Raw genomic sequence first — 21,657 nt, 5'->3', positions numbered from 1 at the left:
CAATTTCTTCTTTTTCCTTATTTTCTTTTTTTTCTTTTTTTTAATTTCGTATTTGTCCATTCCATAAAACATACAAGTAGCTAGTGGAACATTGTTTTTAAATAAGGTTAGAAATAGCGCTGTTTCAAAATAAGGTCAGAAATAGTGGCATTTATTAGTAATTGCAAATAAGCAAAAGTGGCAATATAAAACATTCTTTAGTATAGTATATGTGGTGGAAACTTATTATGAGAGCACCCTAATTCACTGTAACATCGTTCAATCTTTATTTTCGGTAACGAATTGTTTGCCACCACAATGTATAGGTCACAGAACTTGATAACAAGTTGTATTCTATTAGTAGAATAGCTTGATTGAAGTACAATGCTAAATGAAAAACCGTCAATCAGAACAATATGCCATAATGATTTGTGCTGAAAGGCAATGCTTCAGAAAATCAAGAAAGGATGATCGCCCATAAGTATGACAGTAATTTGGTTTTATATTTGATGATAACTCTTATAGTAATAATTTGATAGTAACTCTTGTTCTTTTTTGGTAATATAATATAACATAACGCTTGTTCTAAAAAAAAAAACATAACGCTAAGTCTTTTACTTTCGAAAATGCAAGTCAAACACCGCAGATATGAAATTTGCGATTCCATCCTCTTTTGGAGTGCGCCCATGAAAAGTCAAAATTCCAGTCCTACCCCTCCCTCCACCCTCTTCCTCCCTCCTTCAATTCCTCCCCCACGCACCGGGCACCTCCCTCCATTCCAATTTCTTCCACCTCCCTCTCTCAGATCTCCGCCCCTCCTCCAATGACGTGACGGTCATCGCGACTGCGACAACCACCGCATAGGCGCCCTCACCATGGCGACCCCCACGGCGCCACTCGGCGGCGAGTCTCCGTCGGGCCGCGTTCTGGGCCCGGCGCTGGACCGGATCATAAAAAACGCCGCGTGGCGGAAGCACTCGGCGCTCGTGGCCGCGGCAAAGGCGGCACTCGACCTCCTCTCCTCATCGCCGGAATACCCGTCGCCGGACCCTACATCGCCGCAATACTCGCCGTTGCTCGGCCTGCCCTCCGCCGCCGCCGACGCGTCCCTCCACGCGCTGCTGCTCGCTCTCGAGTCCGCTTCGCCCAAGGTCGCCGACCCCGCTCTCGATTGCGTCACCAAGCTCCTTTACCACCGCCTCCTCCTCGGCGACCTCGGCTGCGCCGGCGCCGGCGACGATCCCTCTTCCCCCACCTCCAGGCTCCTCAACGCCGTCCTCACCTGTGGCGCTCTCTCTGATGATGCAATGGAGCTTGCCACCCTCCGTGTCATCGTCGCCGCCGCGCGGTGCCCCACCGTTGCCATCCGCGGGGAGGGCCTCGGCCAGGTGCTCAAGACCTGCTACAACATTTACCTCAGCAGCAGCAGTGGCGCCAATCAGCTCTGCGCCAAGCTTGCGCTGGCGCAGGTGCTGGTGATTGTGTTTGCACGCGTGGAGGTGGATTCGATGGACGTGCGCGTTCGGACGGTGTCGATCACGGACATGTTGGACGTGTCTGACCGCAACCTGAACGACTCCAGCATCGTGCAGGTGGCTCAGGGGTTTATAAACGAGGCTATGGAGGGGAGTAATGCCCCAGAGCCAGGGTCACATTTGGAGCCAACTGAGGTGGATGGAAAGGAGGATGTTGGGATGAGCAAGACCAGAGAGGATGGGCTTGCGCTCTTCAAGAACCTGTGCAAGCTATCAATGAAGTTCACGACGCCAGATAACCCTGAGGATCAGATGTTGCTGCGGGGCAAGGTGTTGTCTCTTGAGTTGATGAAAATGGTTATCGACAATGCCGGCCCTTTCTGGAGAACAAATGAAAAGTATGACCCCATACCTGTAGTTGTTTCCAGCTTTGTAGATTTCAATTATTTAAGTATAAATTTTATAGAACTACAACTATTTGGCACTTAGTACCATATAACCACAACTTTCTCATAGGTACTCAGTGCCAAACTAGCTGTAGTTCTGTGAGGAAGTTGTATTTTTTTAGTACCAAGTGTCAAAATAGCTGTAGTTCGGTGATACTTATCAAAATTCTTGTAGTTCTGTGGGTGTTTGGTAAAACAATAAGTTAGATTTCTGGAAGTTACTAAAAAATTTATTGTGGAGTGAAATGGACTGTAGGTCCCTAAACTATTCCCGTATTCTCATATGGGTTCATGATCTCTCAAAGTGACCATCTAGGTCCTTCAACTTTTCAAGAGGTTCATTCTAAGTTCACTCTAGGTCCAATCATGGACCTGGATTCACACTTTGAATGAACTGCTTTAAAAGCTGAACGACCTAGATGATCACTTTGAGAGATCATGGACCCATATGAGAATGTGGAAATAGTTTAGGGACCTACAGTGCATTTCACCATTGCATGAGCCGTGAAGTATAAAATGACTTGGCATAGAGTGTACAATGTCGAATCTGTGGAGCATTCTTGTTTGCTAGGGTGCTCCATTAAGCATACACCATATTTGCTCTGAAATTATTATTATTATTTTGAACGGGAGCTCTGAAATTATTTTTTCAACCTTTTTATGCTATTATGCATAATATTTCTCTAATCTGCCTGCTCAGTTATGTAAACATATATCTCTAATTCTATTTTTGGAATTCATCCAAAAATATTTATTCTATATCACGAACGAAAGGTTTGAAAATGAAAAGGATTAAGAAAAAGTTATAGCAATAGGTACTTAGGTATAGTTTATTACAAGTACTTTAAAAAGCTCTAGGATCTAGGTGGATGGCTGGTTGGCAGATGATTTACCTATTTGTCAAAACCCCCACATGTCTTTATTCTGAATTTGTGTTCCCATCAATCAGGTCCTGACTCCTGAGGAACCTGCGCGAATGGTCTGAATTTGTTTTCATTTGGGTTTTGTTAAGTTTATTGTACGGTCCTTTCACTGAGTCACCAGGTCGTGGGTTCGAAGCAGCCTCTCCGCAGATTTTGCGGGGGAAAGGCTTGTCTCGGTTTATCCCTTCCCCAGACCCCACTCATGTGGGTGCCTCCGGCACTGGATCTGCCCTTTTTTATTGTACGGTCCTTTCACTGACCAAATTAATAAATAAGTCATAGAGTCAGCAGCACATCGAAAAGGAAGAAAATGGGATGGCATTACTGCATGGGCGCATGGCTGCTATGTACTATAATAGCCACTTAGTCAGAAAAGGGAGCGAAAATGAATGTCATTCTACATATAACTTAACTTTGCACTACTCAAACGAAATAGGCTTAATGATGTTTTTTTTGGCAGAAAAAGAACTCCACCTTTTTTGTTTGCAAAGTAGAAATGGTAATTCTGAAGCAAATATATTACAAGTGTGCACGTACAGCTATTGGCCTTTATGATTCTATATATGAAGTTTTCTTTAGGTTAGTTTTGTAATGGAGTGTTGAAATTACTTTGATCTTGACAGAATAAAGCTCGATAATTTTGAAATATTCTATTGTTGAACAAATCTCTTACAAGTGTGCTCTTACAGCTTTTAGCCTTTGTGAAGTTTCTTTAGGTTATTTTATGAAGGTGTGATCTTGACAGCAAATAAAACTCGTGGACTGAAAGTTCTTTTCTGAATCAGGTACCTTGGAGCAATCAAGCAGTATCTTTGTTTGTCCTTATTGAAGAACTGTGCTTTGTCAGCAATGAGTATTTTCCAGCTGTTGTGCTCCATATTTGTAGGCTTACTGTCAAGGTTTAGATCTGGGCTGAAAGAGGAAATTGGAATATTCTTTCCAATGCTTGTCCTAAGGGTTCTTGAGAATGTCCATCAACCTAGCTTTCTACAAAAAATGACAGTTCTAAACTTGTTGGAGAAGATCTGTAAAGAATCTCAGGTTCTTATTGATATCTTTGTGAACTATGATTGCGATGTAGATGCGCCAAATATTTTTGAAAGGTATGTAACTTCTAATTTAGTACTTGATGAATAGTCGCCTTCTGTTTTGTTATTAAATGAACAAAGCAACAGTTCCTGATTTCTAGTTCTGCATGGCACTTTGGGTTGAGTACGTTGTGAGGATTGATGCATTGAGCTGAGCTCTGCTCTTTAAACCTCATTTTTCATTATCTTTTCATCATTTATTAAGGCATCTCTAATTTCAGTAGATGTTTGCAGGGTTGTCAATGGACTTCTAAAAACTGCTTTAGGTGTTCCTCCAGGATCTACAACAACATTAACTACAGCCCAAGACCAAACATTTCGGATTGAGTCAGTGAAGTGCCTTGCAACCATAATCAAGTCAATGGGTTCATGGATGGACCAACAGCTGAGAATTGGTGATTTTTCACCAAAAATTTCTGAAGCTTCTTTAAGCTCTTTAAGTTCTTTAAGTTCAATAGACATTCCTAACATCCTTATTGGAGAAGATGGTAGTGGAGCTGATTATGAACTGCAATCTGACTCTGGTAGCCCAGATGTATCTGGTGCGCCCTCCCTTGAGCAACGTCGTGCTTTTAAAATAGAACTTCAGGTATATGTTATTTTCATGCTTGGTTTAGAAGTTTCAATTCTCAGTTTGAAAGAGGGTTTCACATTTTTGGACTAATGAAGAATAATTTTCCTTCTCCAGAAAGGAATATCCTTGTTTAACCGAAAACCTTCCAAGGGAATTAATTTTCTCGTTAAAAGCAAGAAGATAGGGCATACGCCAGAAGATGTTGCTTGTTTCTTGAGAAATACTGCTGGTTTAAATGCAACAATGATCGGAGACTATTTGGGTGAAAGAGATGAATTCCCTATCAAAGTTATGCATGCATATGTGGATGCACTGAACTTCGAAGGTATGGACTTCGGTGAAGCTATTAGGTATTATTTGCGAGGCTTCAGGCTGCCTGGCGAAGCACAGAAAATTGATCGGATCATGGAAAAGTTTGCTGAACGATACTGCAAATGCAATCCAAACTCCTTTACCAGTGCAGATACTGCATATGTTCTTGCTTATTCTGTAATCATGCTCAACACTGATGCTCACAATACTATGGTCAAGGATAAGGTAATCAAATAATAATAAACATCTTTGAGTCAAGATTAGTCCATTTATGAGATTTTCAACGTGCAGATGTCTAAATCTGACTTCATTCGCAATAACCGAGGAATAGATGATGGGAAGGACTTGCCAGAAGCTTATATGGGTACACTATATGACCAAATTGTCAAAAATGAGATCAAAATGAGTGCTGATTCATCAGTTCCACAAAACAAGCAACCTAGTAGCGTGATGAAGCTATTAGGTTTGGACAATATTATCAGCTTTGTTAACTGGAAACAGGCTGATGACAGGGTAGTTGGAGCAAATGACCTGCTCATCAAAAACATACAAGAGAAATTTAAACTAAAGAGTGGAAAGTCAGAGTAAGACTAACACAAACCATTGTTATAAGATAGATTTGTATCCACTGATGCTTTGGAAGTAACTCAAGCTTTTGCTTTATGCAGGTCTGTGTTTTCTATTATCACTGATACAACAATTTTAAGGTTCATGATGGAGGTTTGTTGGGCCCCTATGATGGCTGCATTCAGTGTGACACTTGATCAGAGTGACGATAAAGCCGCCACATCACAGTGTTTGCAGGGATTCAGGTCTGCTGTGCATGTTACCTCTGTTATGTGCATGCAGACACAGAGAGATGCCTTTGTGACATCTGTAGCAAAATTCACATATCTGCATTGTGCTGCTGACATGAAACAAAAGAATGTGGATGCTGTGAAGGTGGGAATGCCAAACAGAGATACCTTTTTTATTTATCAAAGTTATAGTCAATGCATCTCACAATTAAAAGCCTTATCATGCCAGGCATATTGGATCATTTGATACCATAGGAACCAACATCCATGTTTTTATACAAATCCTGCAGTATTTTAGGAATCCCGTTCTATTCAGATGATTATAATTTTAATGTAGTCCTTTTTCTCTGTAGTGTACTAATTTTCCCTATCGTGCACTATTTATAGCACTTTTTTTTGAACAAATCCTTGGCATATATGTAGCCTTTTTCATTAAAGCATACATATATGACTTGAACCATGCCTGGAATCTCAGTCAATCCAAAGTATTTACTGGATTATATCGCTTTATCCTTTTTTTTCCCGAATACGCAGGAGAGCTGTGTATCATTTCATTAAAGAAGAAAAATGAACCAAGTACAACAACAACAACACCCCACAATAGTTTAGAAGGTGCGTGCCACTGTCAAAATAACAGACGACCTGACCTAAACAACCGCTGAACCTAGACAACCCTAGAGAGTAAACCTAGCAGCTGCTTTGCGCCAGAAGCACATCAGAAATCATTTTATTCTACAACAGCCTTCATACCCCAATTTACATAAGGAAATATAGAGGTGACGCAATTGTTGCGTTGCATCCAAAGCTTCCAAGCAACAAGGATGGTCAAAGAATTAAGGCCTTTCCTAAGTTGCTTTTCGACTTGTTTGAGTGAGCGACTCCACCATCCTTAGAAGAGGTGGGCACTCAATCCATGCCCAATTAGCTAAGGACGATGAATATTGCTTTACCCTACCATTTATCATCGGCACATGAATTAGCATCTAAATGAATCTCACAGTTAGACTACATTGTCCATTTCGAATTGAGTCTGTTTTCTTTTTCTCACTCTGTTTCCTGACAGGCTATAATATCCATTGCAATCGAAGATGGTGATTATTTGCAGGAAGCTTGGGAGCATGTACTAACATGCCTTTCACGGTTTGAGCATTTACATCTTCTTGGAGAGGGGGCACCTACTGATGCTTCATTTCTCACAGTACCACTGGTTAACTCAGAAGATAAAACACAGAAGTCTACCTCTATGTCATCAAAGAGAACTAATGCACTTCAGAATCCAGCTGTAATGGCTGCTGTTAGAGGAGGTTCTTATGACAGCACAACAGCAAAAAATAAAGCGTCACCGTTGGTTACTCCTGAACAGATTAATAATTTTATATCAAACATAAACCTGCTAGACCAGATTGGCATTTTCGAGTTAAATCACATATTTGCTCATAGCCCAAGATTAAATAGTGATGCTATTGTTGCTTTTGTGAATGCTCTTTGCAAAGTTTCAATGACGGAGTTGCAGTCTCCTACAGATCCTCGTATCTTCTGCCTAACAAAGATTGTTGAGATTGCGTAAGCTTATAATCTATGACCTATGTCAAGCTATATGAAATTATGAATATATTCGTAGACAATAATTTCCAAATGAACTAATTTGAAGTTTCATTGCACAGGCATTACAATATGAACCGCATACGTTTGGTTTGGTCCCGTATTTGGAAAGTTCTGTCAGATTTTTTTGTTTCTGTTGGGTTGTCAGAGAATCTTTCAGTTGCAATATTTGTTATGGACTCTTTGAGGCAGCTAGCTATGAAGTTTCTGGAAAGAGAAGAACTGGCAAATTATAATTTCCAAAATGAATTCCTGCAACCTTTTGCGGTTGTTATGCAGAAGAGCAATGCTTCAGAAGTACGTGAACTTATAGTTCGATGTGTCTCCCAAATGGTTCTGAGTCGTGTCAACAATATAAAATCTGGATGGAAAAGTGTTTTTACGGTACGTAATGTTCTATCTCTAGTTTAGTTTATCATGACATCTTGGCATAAAGTTCATGGGATCTACAATTAGCTGTTCTCAGGAACTAAGTTAGGCCTTGTTTGGATGTCCATATATACACTCCAATCCACGTGTGTTGGGGTGGGTTCGTGTGAAATTTAAAACTAAATTCCACACCAACCCGACCCCAACGCATATGGATTGAGGTGGATACATGGGCATCCAAACAAGCCCTTAGATTGTCTTTCTAAAATTGATGATTCAATATTAACATCATCTTATCTACTTACAGGTTTTTACTGCAGCTGCTGCTGATGATCGGAAAAATATTGTTCTGTTGGCATTTGAAACCATGGAAAAGATTGTTCGGGACTATTTCCCTTACATAACTGAAACTGAAACCACAACGTTTACTGATTGTGTTAAATGCCTTATCACATTCACAAGTAGTAAATTTAGCAGCGATGCCAGTCTTAATGCCATTGCATTTCTTCGGTTTTGTGCCGTCAAACTCGCTGAGGAAGGATTTATTAGTCATGAGAAGGATACTGACCAGCAACCAAGTAACTTAGATTCATCAGATGGGAACAGCACGGTGCATAAGGATGATCATGTTTACTTCTGGGTTCCTTTGCTTGCTGGTATAACTTTTTTTCACAAAATTACACGGATCTTACTGGAAAATTTAGAAATGCTTCATGTTGTAACATATTTTATTTGAATCTCTCTTTTCCAGGTCTAGCTAGATTGACAACTGACTCAAGACCAACTATCAGAAAAGGTTCTGTGGAAGTGCTCTTTGACATCTTGGAAGATCATGGGCACCTCTTTTCTCAGTCCTTCTGGGCTAATATCTTTGAATCGGTTATTTATCCCTTATTTAGCAGTGAAAGCTTTGCACCAAATGGCCAGAATCTCAAGTGTAAATAGTACTGAGGATGATTCTTGGAATTTTGAAACTAAAATGGTGGCTCTAAAATGTTTAGCAGATTTGTATGTTACGTTTTTTGAAGTGATGCGTCCAGAACTTTCTAGAGTTACGTCTGTTATTACGAATTTCATCAGAAGCCCTTATAAACAATCAGCTAGCACGAGTATATCAGTTTTTCAGCGTTTAACAGAAGGACTCGCGAGCAAGCTCTCCAATGATGAGTGGGGGACGATCTTGTTGTGTTTCAAAGAATCAGCAGCACATACATTTGTCGTGTTTGACAAAATAGTTAGGATGATGAAAGACATTGAAATTCCAGATAGAAATGAATCTTACTCTGAAGCTGAGCAATATTCAGATCATGACATATACAATGATGATGAAGAGGAAGCTAATATGGAAACAGCATCTTATGCTATTGTCAGAATGAAGAATCATATGGCTTTGCAACTCTTAATTGTTGAGGTACTTAAACTAAAATATAGAAATCATGTGGCTTCTTGTTAGTTCAATTACTTTTTAGTAATCCCCTATATTGTAAGCACTGCTACATTGATTTTGAGACCATGAAAGAACAGATACCATAAATTCCTTTGCATATCCAATTAAAATAGGAACCAAATTTAAAGAAAAAGAATCCTACATGCATTTTTAATGTGCCAACAGTTATCAATCAAAACCTTTTCTTGGCTTCCTTGCAGGGCATCATTAAATTGTATGAGGTGCACAGAAGCTTTCTTTGTGCTGAGCATATAGGCATAATGTTGGAGATGCTATCTGCCATTGCATCACATGCAAGTGAAGTGAACTCTGAATCTAACTTGCACATTAAACTACATAAAGCATGTTCCATTTTGGAGGTATCTGAGCCAGCGGTCATCCATTTCGAGAGCGAGTCCTACAAGAGCTACCTCAAACTTCTCCAAGCTCTTCTTCATGATAACCCATCTTTGTCAGAAAATATGAACGTGGAGTCACAAATTATGCTCGCCTGCGAGAAAATATTGCGAATGTATCTGACCTGTGCAGGGCATGAACCATCTAATGATGTTTCTGGTAGAGATCCAGCTTTACATCGGCTGCCTCTGGTTACTGCTAAAAAGGAGGAACTGGATGCTAGAACTTCATTGGTCCTTCATGTGATGCGGTTATTGAGCAGTTTAGAGAAGAATTGCTTTAGGAGAAACTTGCCCCTCTTTTTCCCCTTGTTAGCTAATCTTATTGGCTGCGAGCATAGCTCTGGAGAAGTTCAAGTTGCACTGTATGATATGTTCCAATCATCAATAGGCCCCATAATATCAGCATAGCGTATATTATTTCTTCACCAGTTGTACAATTTTGTTGGTCCATTTTGGTAACGTAGCTCATTTGATTGTGGTTACATCAGAATATGGTATAAGAAAAGGGTACAGCTTTACAGTACTGTAAATGATTCATGGTTGAGGCATTTCTGGTGTTGAAGGTGAATTCTCTTTCTTATTCCGCACAGCTTTAACATATTAATCTTTCAGTAAAAGCAGGGGATTAATTTATTTGTGCCATACGTTTTGCAGCTACATGTAACATCGACCCGGATGCCTAAAGAAGGCTTTTGAGGCGCACATTTGCCATTCTTTTCTAACATTCATTTTAATCCGCTGGGTAATCATGGACATGTCAAAGCAGCTGAACATTCGAATAAGACTCTAATTTTTGCTGTGCACCAACAACTCTGAAATTCTGCCAGGGGCGTTTGCTTACCACAGAAATTTTGAGGTGCATACAGTTTTGGTGTAGTTTTTTCTTCATCTTGGCTCTGTATAGTGCCCTCCTGAACATAGACGAGGCTTCTGTCATATGTTACTGTTCATCCTAATCTGTCGAATCTATTGGAATTACCATTTAACAGTATCTACACTGTAGTTAGTATATATACTTTCATTCTAACAGCAATGGTATCCCAAAGTTGTATATTAAGGAAAGGCGAGCAAAATAGTTCTCATGTCTATTGCCATCAGGATATTACGACTTGTACTCTAATCAGAATACCTCCCCCCCCACCCCCCCACCCCCCCGCCCCCCAAAAGAATCTTGAATTATCTTAGCTCTTTCTGTTATTAGGCTTGAATTTATGGCGCTTCCAGGTTCCTACTACTATACTGGGTTGCATGTACTAACGAAGGCAGATAGATTGTCACTTCAAAAATGTTGAGGTGTGTAAGTATCACACAAGAAGCCCTCCGCCCTCGTCCTCAAATTTGTTTGTACTATGCAGGGGCCAGGTCAACTGCTCTGAAAAACTAAAGCTTGAATGCTTCTTAAGTCACCATTCATGACTCAAGTTCACCTAATCCCTTGTTGAAAACCACCGCCCGGAAAAGCAACACCACATCCCTTCTCATCAGCAAGAAAATGACATTTCACCTTTTAGTAGCCATAGACAAGTTCCTTGTTTTATTCAAGGAAGAACTAGCCTCCTAACACAGATTTGGTCATTCTTGACGCACACAACAAACAAAAAGATAACTAGCAAAACTGCTATGCTATGTATGTACAAACTACAAGAGCCAACACACTTGGGGCTTGTTTGGAACCAACCGAGGAATTTCACGAGAACTGGGAAATTCTTGGGGTCCCAAACCGGGCCAAGAAGGGCAGATATCTAGCAGCAATCTGGCTTGTGATCACCAGCAGCAGGTAGGTAGGATCTCTTGATAAACTCCAAGCAGTCTGCAATGGCCTCTGCCTGGAGGGAGTTCTCCCTCTCTGCTGGTCCAGGACGGTGACACCTGTCGCCGTGGCTGGGCATCATCTTATTATGCGGCCTCGACCTCCTCCTGCTCCTGGGGCAGCAGTTGAGCTCCTCCAGGCACCAGACGAGGAGGCCGGCGAGGCCGAACAGCCGCACAGGGAGCCGGAGAAGCGAGCCGAGCCGGACATGGCGCACCCGGTGGCCTCGGCGACTCGCCTGGCGATTCATCGTCGGCCGTCGCCTCCTGAGAGGAGAGGAGAGAATCAGCACTGCAGCCTCGCTTGTCTGAAACTTGAATGGAGCAGGTGCACAGGGAGCATGCTGTGTGCGCGTGACCTCTTATATAGCAGTGTGTTTGTGTGTGTGTCACTACTCACTATTACTGGTTCTAACCAACCGCCCATGTCGCATAGCTAGCCAATTATGTAATGCAAGTGTACAAAGGCTGTGGGCTAGGGCAGCCAGCCACAGTGTTTAATACGTTATCATCTGACGAGACTGCTTGTCATGGCGCCCTAAAAAACCACACACACAAAAATAATAATAATCTAATTGTCATTTTCATGATGTGTGGAAATGTAGAATGGATCTTTCTTGTCTGCACCTGCTCTCGGACTGCTCTGGCCTAGTTGATGTCCTTAGCGGTGTACTGAACTAGTAGCTACTTCCATATAGCATGAGCTACATTAGAACATTCAGTTTATAGATACATGAGGTTGCTGATCGAACTTTGGTTCGAATCAGTGTGCCCTCCACAGTTTCACGCATAGTTAATTCGACAAAATGCAGAATACACTAGTAATATTAGGATCTCAACAGCAAAACACCTGTAAGTCTTACCGATCCAGGCGTACTTCGTTATATGCAAGGGACACCTGAATTTCTGGACATCTGCACTCGTCTCATCTCCCCTCTTATGCGCCAAGGTCCTTCTGGAACCTGAGGTTGAAATGGCAATGATCTGGACAAGCAGTTGTTTGTGGTGTCCATGAGAGTTGTGTTTATGTTGATTGATGTGTCTACCAAAAAATTTGCAAGTTGTAGTCCTGACAAAAGTACCTGGGGCCAACAATGTGCCATGCATCCACTTGCATGTCAGTTTTCAATCACGTTTTGTCCGTAGCTTTATTGCAAATTATTTGGAGAAACAAGTGCTTTACTAGTTTTTTTTTGAGAAAAATTACTAATCAGGAAAAAAATATATAAAAAGACAAATACACACCGGCTTAGTCCAGAGGTATTCATTAAAAAACAAGCAGAAAGGACCAGCCAAAATTTGTAGAAGCAGATTATTTTGTGTAGCTATTAGATTCGCATAAGCCTGCGATATCTGCAGGTCTATCAATAATAAGCCAACATAATGCAGAAGATTACAACACTTGCATAAGCCCATGGGCGCGCACATGTTGCTTGTCTAAGCTTTAGAGGCTAAAGCTTATTGGGCATAAAGGCACAACCTCACAACAATCAAACAACCAAATCAGTAACGAAAATGCTTCTCAGAACCAGCAAAATGCTGATTATCTAAGGCTGCTCAGGGGGAAGTTGCGCAACGGGTTCTCCTTAAGCAATTCAGTTTCCCTGTTTCAAAGAAAAGAGCACAGGTTAGGGAACTGCTGAAAATAGTTCCCCTAAAAACTGAAGCCGCAAGAGCTATGCTATACTTACTTCTTAAGGCTTTTGCTTGTTGCTTGCCTGAGCTTCAGAACAGAAGGTTTTGGGCTCTTTGGCACCGGCCTGAGCAGGTTCCCTATAGCAATAGAAAGGAAATAATTATTTAGAAATATATGTTTGTAGTGACTTTGAACAATCCTCCAAAAAACTTTAACACTAGGATGTTAAATAACATACTGTGCAGTGCCTTCCTCCACGAAGACCTCAATAGAACTGGTTCGGGTTGACTGAACTGCTCCTCTTGCTCCTATCTTTTGTGGAATCTGTACAGCAGTGCGATATTACCACAAGTTCATTACTCAATAGTTGTCCTCGATACAAGTTTCACATGGGTCACTTCAAAGAATCCTAGTGGCCTGGCAAAAGTACCTTGTGAGACGTCCATTTAGTGGGCATCATGCTATTTTCCTTGTTCCGATCTGCTTGTGTTGGGAGGGTGCGCCAGCTTGTGTTATTTTCTTTGTTCCTCACTCCATCAAGGCCCTGATTTGGTAATGGCCTCTCCTCTTTGTAAACTGAAAGCGGCCTGTTAGCATCGATTCTGCAAGTGTGCAAAAGCATAATCAGTGACATTACGAGAAAAAACTCCAGGTGTAGATGGATACTTTACATCTGTTGCATCATAGTTGTACTGACCTCTGCAGTGCCCTTGGTCTCCCCAGTTGGGAGTTCCCTGCTTGCTGATTTCCTGCCATGTTTGCATATGTATTAGGTTGCAACCGAAGTTCATGCTAAATCAGAGTAAAACTGAACAAGCTTACTGTTTTCATCTCGTTTCAAGTTAGTCCCGAAACTGCGTTTTGGCAGATCATCATCTGCTGTATTATCCGGCTATAGAAAAAAGAAAGGATTCATTCAACGGAGATATTGGTTCCAAGATAAACACTGCTATCATTTAAATAGCAAACCTCTTGTTCCCTCTTTTTGGTTGATCTTCGAAGAAATGTCCTGTATACAGCTTCCAACTTCTCCAGGGGCTTCGCTTTTCTGACAAGGAAAAACGGAATATAAGAAACGTCATCCATTCACATGAAGTAATCAAGTATTAAAACCAATACACAACTAACCATAACCAAAGAGGTAAGAAGAAACCATGATAAGTAAAACAATTCCGAGTGTTGTTATCATTCACAAGAAGATAGTGGCATAACTAGTCAAAGGAGTGTCATATCTTAAAGAATAGGAACTCGAAGACTCCAAGAAACTTTTAGCATTTTACGTTTGCTAACTAGAAACTAAAAGGAACTATTTGTTTCTAATTCGTGATCATGTATCAAATTAGAAGTGATCATGGAAAACTAAGTACCCTGCTAGATATCTTCATGAGTGCCCGATTCAAGTTAATACAAATAAAAACAACAAAGAAGGCAAAACTGATTCAGTATAACATCAGCCTCATTGTTTGTACTATCCTTGACTCTTGTTCTGTACGAAAATCAAACACAGGAGAAATATGTTTTTTTCCCAAGGATATGTACCCACCCCATGTCATTATAGGGCAAAATTTTTGGATGGAATAGATAGTATAACAGCATGATCTACGGATCAATTTCAAATTGAAGAGCTTTATATGAACAAACAAGTTTTGGCCTCGTGGAAATCTCACCTAGCTATACCAAGGTCAAAGATCTCATTAGCTTTCCTCAACCTTGTTCTTTGACTCCATCAACGATGCGTAAGCCATGTAGTAGATGGCATGGCCCTGCCCAATCTGGTTGGCCTCCAGGAATCTGTATATCACCTCTGCATCAGCACAATTCCCAGCCTGCAAACAGAACACGATCAGCAGTGGAATGATATGTGAGATGCCTCCACTGCACAGACGAAAGCTATAGGAAAAAAAATCAAGCTGTATCGCACGACTCACGTATTCCAGCCACACTTTGAGGAAGCGGAGGTCGTCCTTGTAGCGCTCGTCGTGCCATAAGGTCCCGCACGCACTGCTCGTACAACACCACCAACCCCGAGCACTCGCCGCCGGTCGGGAATGACTCCTGGACCCATTTGATGCAGCTGCACGCGGACGAAGCAGAGAAGAAATTATCAATCTTTCGGCTAGAGCAGCTACCACGAACCAAGAAATCGAAAGAGGCGAGTTAAAGGGGCTTTGAGAAACGCTTACTCCAGCCACGGTTGGAGCGGATCCTCGCCTTGGTACTCGTCGATTGCCTCAATCATCTTCCTGGATCAGGCAAATCAACCGAACGATGAATACACAAGATAGATTGCATTACTGCAGCAACTTGTCTCCTCCCCAGAGGCCCAGATCAAGAAATTCAGACCAAACAAAACCACAACTTTTTTTTCCCCAATTGCTGGGAGAAAGGGTGGAGAAGGCAACGTACTTGCGGGCTTCGAGGAGAGCGGCGCGCTGGGCGGGATCGGCGTGTGCCTTGAGCGCTTGGTTGAGTTTGGCCACGTCGCGCCCGCGCTTGAGCGGCCGCACGTTCTCCTTGAACGTCTCCCACTCGGCGCCCACAGCCACCGGCGCCGCGGTGGCGGCGCTGCTGATCCCCATCAGCGCCAGCGTCTCCTCGTCGAGCGCCGCCACCATATCTTCCGCCGCCTTCGCAGTCGCCGCCGCCGCCATGTGAGGTGGGTGTGTGGGTGTCGTCGCACCGGCTGCAATTTGAATTCGAGGGGATCGGACCGTTGCGTTTGGAGCGGCTGCTGCTGCAGGTCAGGTTTTAAACGGCGAGGGTTTGCGAAAAGTTTGGGCCGTGGGCTTTCCGTTACTCCGATCTGTGATTTGTTTGGGCTGGTTTGTACCCAAAACAGCCCAGCTAAATTTTGGCCCAGGTTTTGCTTGACTGGAACAAACTTCACTAGCAAAAAATTTGGCAACAATGCAAAGGAGGTCTAAAATTACTCCACCAAGTGCGTATTTTTAAGCTACCACAACGTTGTCAAGAGAAAAATCATTCAGTTTGAGGGCCCCGTTTTTTTTTTGGGGTAATATATGCATATACTCTCGTTTCTCTGGGAATACATCCATTAGATCTTCTCATCCTGAACTAACAGGTTTATTGAACACAAAAACATTCATCAGGGACCATCTGTACATTTTGTGTGCTCAGTTATTGTGCTAAACTTAAACATTACCCATACCACTGAGAATATCTGTTCTTCATGCCCGCACTAACCATCCCATCACTAATTGATACAAATTATCCCATGCTCACCCATCCAAATTTTCGCTTATTCACCGCAAACACAGCTTATGACAGTAACCAAAGCCATTTTATTTCCTCGTAGGCACCACCACCCATGAAGTATGAAAACAAGCGCATCATTCCTGTTACAGATCATGAGCTCAACTTAAGGTAAAGCCACGGCTTCATACGCACCAAACTAATTTCGCAACTAAATTTTCTTCTGATTCTTCATACTTTACACAAAACACTAAGAAATTGCCGACCCTGCAAACATTCAAGAGAGTTTTTTTATTCGCCGATGCCCGATATAACAGGTTTAAGCTGGTTCTACACACTGTTTAAACCCACAAAGTATAACAGCTACTAGTTGCAGAATTACACTGAACGACAACGATTATACTTAAACCAAAACACCTCACGGCCTACGCTGAGACTGCAGCTGGGATGGCTCGACAAGACCTTCCAAGACAACAAGCTGATCAAGCAGTGCAAGCTTTTCATCCTCTAGGGCCTTCATTTCTTCCTCTTCCATGCTCAGTTCTTTGTCCAGTGCAAAGTTCTCTTCCTCCAGCATCAGGTACTTCCTCCGTAACGCCCGGTATTCATCGGTAGGACCAGATTCCGGCAGGGAATCTGGAGTCCCTCTGTCAGAAGGGGACGTGTGAGGTTCAACCTTCAAGCTTCTTTTGGGTGGCTTTTGGACCATGCCTGATGACTGTGGAACCTCTCTCCTCAGCAGTTCAGGTTCACCCTTGAGCTGGCCTGATGGCAGTGGCCGGTAGACAACCTTCTTCTTATGCAACTTCGGCGCTGAGAAATCATCATCCCTTGGGTCTTGCATTCTCTCAGGCAAAGCCTTGGCCTTCCCTGTTGAAACACAATTAAAGTGAGCCAAATTTACTAAAGTGGTAACATAACATGTTAAATACCATCACCAACAGATACGCGGACACACTTACTATTTTCAAAACATCAATTAGTATGGCACATATAAACTATAATAGCAGGAATAAGTTACCTTTTAATAAATGTAACAAATACAATTTTGGATCCTTATACAGTAATATGGATTGAGTGGCATAACTTGTGGACAATCTGATCTACTCTTGTCCCAAGCAGACAATCTGATCTACTCTTCTCCCAAGCAGAAGTAGCAACAGAGCACATGGCACAGCAGACCAAAGTACACGCCCATCATATGTAACCATCAGTCTAAGCACAATGCAAACTAATTTCTTCTAAAAAGAACACAGAGTATAGTACACAGCACATCATAGCAGTCAGTTCCCAGCGTTAACCCGAGTAGCTACAGCAGAGGTGGGGGACTGGGAGAGTAAAGATTTTGTTAGTCCTGGGCTCCTGGCAGCAGCAGATTGGGAGGGGATGGAACATGACGCACAGCAGTGGATGCGAATTGGATCAACAGAACAGGGGGAGCATGGCCGATTGGCAGATACGCATGGGATTAGAGCAAGGTGGGAGGGTGAATCAGAAGAGCAGATGGATGGGAGAGGCAAGATGGAGCCGTTGAGCCACCGGTTCCAGGTACTGCCGATCTGCCCCTCTTTCCTGGCTCTTTGCGCGGAGGGAAGGGAAGAAATCAGACCGTGTTAAGGATGAAAGCGGAGGAATTGAACACACCTCACTGTCGCCGACGACTTGCCGCTGGTTTCTGCTGCCAGAGTCAGGGCGATAGGGAGGCGGCACTGCTGTTGTGACGGCCGGCGACGGATAGGGCATGGAACGACCCGACGTGCCGATGCCCATGCCTGAGGCATCACTGTTCTGGGCTGGGTCAGTTGTATCTACACGTGTCGGCCAAAATATACCTCATGGGTTTCCATTGCATATCCACTTAGTACCCGTATAAGATATATATCCATGCGGCGGGATACGGCCCCTTAGTGGCATATACTGTTTGGGAAACAGATAATATGAATGAACGGACACAACTACTATTACTTGATATGTCGGTAACTGGGATAAGCCTGCAGTAACAAGTGATAATAATATTGCCGCAGGCCCCATAGAATCAATCAGCAAACACAATTACGTAACTAGGCCTTGTTTAGATTGCAAGTTTTCACTCTCTCTCCATCACATCAAATCTTGGACACATGCATGGAGTATTAAATGTAGATAAAAAAAATAACTAATTACACAGTTTGATTGTAAATTACGAGACGAATCTTTTGAGCCTAGTTAAGCCATGATTGGACAATAATTGTCAAATACAAACGAAAGTGCTACAGTGCCAAATACTGATTCCTAACCTCAATCTAAACAAGGCCCTACTTGTCTACTTGATATGTCAGGTAGTGGGATAAGCCTGCAGTAACACAACATGATAACAATAAATATTGCTGCAGGCCCCATAGAATCAATCAGCAAAACACAATTTACATAACTACTTGTCTACTGGATCTGTGGCAGAGGTTGATTGATGTATCAGGAGGGGCTAGTCTCTATAATTGAGTACTAATCATGCATAAACAGTAAAAAGTACTACTTAGCAAAGGGAAATCACATTGGGTGGGTGGGTGGTGGGGTGTGTGTGTGTGGGGGGGGGGGTGGCCCAGGTTGGCCTTAACCAAACTCCGCCCCTGAACATGCAGTCTATTTCTGTCATCAGGTGCATGTGAATGAAACCACACAACAATAACATCATTCCCTAAATCCCTTCCAAGAGAAGAAATAATTTGGCCAGAACCCTGTTTCCCTGGTCAATCTGACAAATGGTGTGAGACTGGGAGCATCTGCAAAATTTGGAAAATTAATTGCGCCCAAATGGCCAAACCTCAGTTGGGTACTAAGAACTGCTGTGGTGCCGACAAAGAATACCCTAGCCTAATTCAACCATGAATGGATTGACCAGATAAGTAGGGCACCACGCAGCACATACGCATAAAACCACAACTCAACAAGCTAGGGTTTACGCACCAACGAAGCAACCAAATCGTACCCAGATAGATCTCCAATCCACTTTACCGGACAGATGATCTGCGACCTCCTAGCACACCACCGGCAGCGGATTAGGATTTTTCTATGGGGTATGCAGGATCAAAATTTTCATATGCAATCTAGTAAAATGCATTTAGCAATTTGGTAACTGCTAAAGTACCATAAAAATTGCTCCACAATTGGTATACAAATACTAAATAGCACAATAATAAGTCTTAAATTACAATACAAACAGTTGAAACATCGTACTAATATAATTTAAAACATACATGATAGAAGCTTCTACAATCAAATCAAAGCATATAATGCATATAAGTAATTAACCAATACATCCTGCTAATTGTACTGCCTACACGGCTACATCCGTAAGATGCATCAAATTTGATCAGAGACAGGAAAGTTAGGGTTAGGGATTTAGGGGACCTTGCAAGAAGGAAGGAAATGGACGGGAATAGGCTTCTCAGTTCTCACAAGGTGTGCCGGCCGCCTTCCTCGATTCCTCTCTGTGTCGGGCACTCGGGCGTCAGGGGGCGCCGGGCGCCGGGCGGTGCTGTGCTGTGTGGAGGGCTGGAGGCGGAGAGCTGGAGACGGCGACGCGGACAGGATTCCTCAGTCAGGCGTTAGGGGGCTGGGGGCTGGGGCCGGCCGGCCGGCCGGGGAGAGGAATCGGACGGCTTGCGGATTTTTTTCCTACAAACTAGCAGTACCCTTGTGCCATGCCATCCCCGTTGCCGCCAGCGACTGCCGCCGGCGAACAGAGTGCGGTTGTCTCTCTCTTTTTGTTTTGTTTTGTTTTTTAATGAGAAACTCAGAGTGCGGTTGCCTGGTCGGTTCGGAAGATTCCTAACGGAGGCCCAGGTCGCCAGCAAGCCCACAAATGACAAAATTTAGCATAGTCTTTTTTTTTTCTGCTCTGCCTCCCTTCTTTTATCCGTTCTCATCGACTCACTATTATCTATGACAATATGAATTTATATACGAACTCAAAAGATTTTATATGCCTAATTCATGAATTGTTATGTTACATTCAACAACTTATGATATAATTTGCTAAAACAGATTTGTTATGTTACATTACATTCAGATAATTATGTTTTTTCTTTGAGATAATACATTAGCGTAGTGGATTGGAGAGTTAGGCTTAGGCCAGCCCAGGGTGTCAACTGGGCCGCATGGGAGTACTAATGGTGCGGGCACAATATTCCGGCTTGTCGTATGTGGGCTGAGTCAAAAAACATAAATGCTTTCCCTTGCAAAGAAAAAAAAATCACAAAAAGACCCCTCGCAAGAAAATAAAAGGAAACAAAATTGCCCCTCAAAAATAAAACCCTAAAAAACATTCCTACTAGAATACATATAGATCTACTCAGTGCCAATCGATTAACAACAAAAACACACCAAAGGCGACCACATAATACTAGCCAAACTCTAGGATTTTAGCATGCATATATCACTTAACCCTAACATTTAGATTCATAGATTATACATGGGACGAGATATGACACAAGGGAAGAGAGACTCTCAAGATCTATACGCAAAAAAAGGAAAAGTAAGGAAACTTACCATTCGTAGCTATGTGGAATGATGTTGGCCGCCACTGTCGCTGAGGCTTGCTCCTAGTAGCGGATGAGGTCTTGCTTGGAAGGGAGGGAATGAAGCGGTCACCAACCGAAGGGAAGGGAGGTGATTAGTGTAACACCCTAGGTGTTAGCCACTTGCTAGGCAGTGGGTTTGAGCTCAAACATGACATATCAAGAGATAATCAGGAGCTTTAGTTCACCACAAGGGCAAAGGGTTTTTGTGGTAAAAATTTTCATCACAAAGCTTATTTTTCGCCACAAACCAGCCTTTGTGGCATGTTTTTAAATCGCCACTAGTTGTCACAGATACTCACCTCACAAATACTCTAGTGATGATTTTTTTGTTCCCCACAAATAACCATACTCATTAGTGACAAACTGCGGCTGCCACTAGTAAAGTGGTCATTTGTGGCCCCATTTGTTGCCACAAAAACATATGTATTAGTGGCAAAAAAATACCACTTATAATGGTTTTAGTGGTTAGAATAGTTGACACAACTATATAGTATTTGTGGCAATTCGGATCGTCACAGTTACCGTTGTAAAAGTGACGAATTATATAGTCACTAAAGACTACGTATCAGTGACCAAAGTTTCGCCATTATACACGTTTACTCTGTCGAAATTTGTTCTCACTATTTTAGTTACATTGTGTCTAGTTGATCGCCACAGTTTATATGCGAAAAAGTGGAGCCTTATCAACACAAATGCATTTTATTTGTGATGCAACTCATCCTCACATATATATTACAGAGGCAAAACTTTTCCTCACAATATGATCTTTTTGTGAAAATTAACAAGACATGTTGTGTCGATAATTTCATCACAAAAAACATAGCATTTGTGTGAAAATATTAGTTATGACAAGTTTTGTCACAAGATAAAGCCTCAATTGTGTGGAACAATAGATGATGTGGCAAACTGATTTATCATTATCACCCATGTTGTACTGACAAAAATGGCTCGACAAATATGTACCAATACAATTCTCACAACTATAGACCAATAACATTTCATTTCAATAAATCTTTAACCATGATAATGT

At 42.2% G+C, this 21,657-nt stretch overlaps 1 protein-coding gene and 2 pseudogenes across 4 annotated transcripts; 1 reads left to right on the top strand and 2 right to left on the bottom strand.

The window, feature by feature from the left end:
- The first annotated feature begins 722 nt into the window (after window positions 1-722).
- LOC136475953 (brefeldin A-inhibited guanine nucleotide-exchange protein 1-like) lies at window positions 723-10,543 on the top strand (annotated as a pseudogene).
- Window positions 10,544-12,534: 1,991 nt separating this feature from the next.
- Window positions 12,535-15,587, bottom strand: LOC136471333 (mitotic spindle checkpoint protein BUBR1-like; annotated as a pseudogene).
- Window positions 15,588-16,326: 739 nt separating this feature from the next.
- On the bottom strand, window positions 16,327-19,831 carry LOC136471332 (uncharacterized). Of its 4 annotated transcripts, none has more exons than XM_066469061.1 (3): window positions 19,504-19,831; window positions 19,012-19,081; window positions 16,327-16,938 (listed from the first exon to the last, which is right to left on the bottom strand). In XM_066469061.1, the coding sequence occupies exon 3, from the start codon at window positions 16,910-16,912 to the stop codon at window positions 16,487-16,489; it is 426 nt and encodes a 141-aa protein (XP_066325158.1). In that variant the 5' UTR covers window positions 16,913-16,938; window positions 19,012-19,081; window positions 19,504-19,831; the 3' UTR covers window positions 16,327-16,486. The 4 variants fall into 4 exon arrangements, with proteins under 4 accessions (XP_066325158.1, XP_066325160.1, XP_066325156.1 ...); XM_066469063.1 differs by having other exon boundaries at window positions 19,012-19,071; XM_066469059.1 differs by lacking the exon at window positions 19,012-19,081 and having other exon boundaries at window positions 19,456-19,831.
- Between the last annotated feature and the right edge of the window lie 1,826 nt (window positions 19,832-21,657).

The sequence above is a fragment of the Miscanthus floridulus genome, chromosome 8, assembly GCF_019320115.1.
Source record: "Miscanthus floridulus cultivar M001 chromosome 8, ASM1932011v1, whole genome shotgun sequence".
Lineage (NCBI taxonomy): Eukaryota > Viridiplantae > Streptophyta > Magnoliopsida > Poales > Poaceae > Miscanthus > Miscanthus floridulus.
The sequence above is the reverse complement of the archived record's forward strand: the minus strand, read 5'-3'. Positions and strand labels throughout refer to the sequence as shown.

Coding starts and splice junctions, on each gene's coding strand:
- LOC136471332 (XM_066469059.1), bottom strand. CDS start 16,912: ATGCAAGACCCAAGGGATGATGATTTCTCAGCGCCGAAGTTGCATAAG.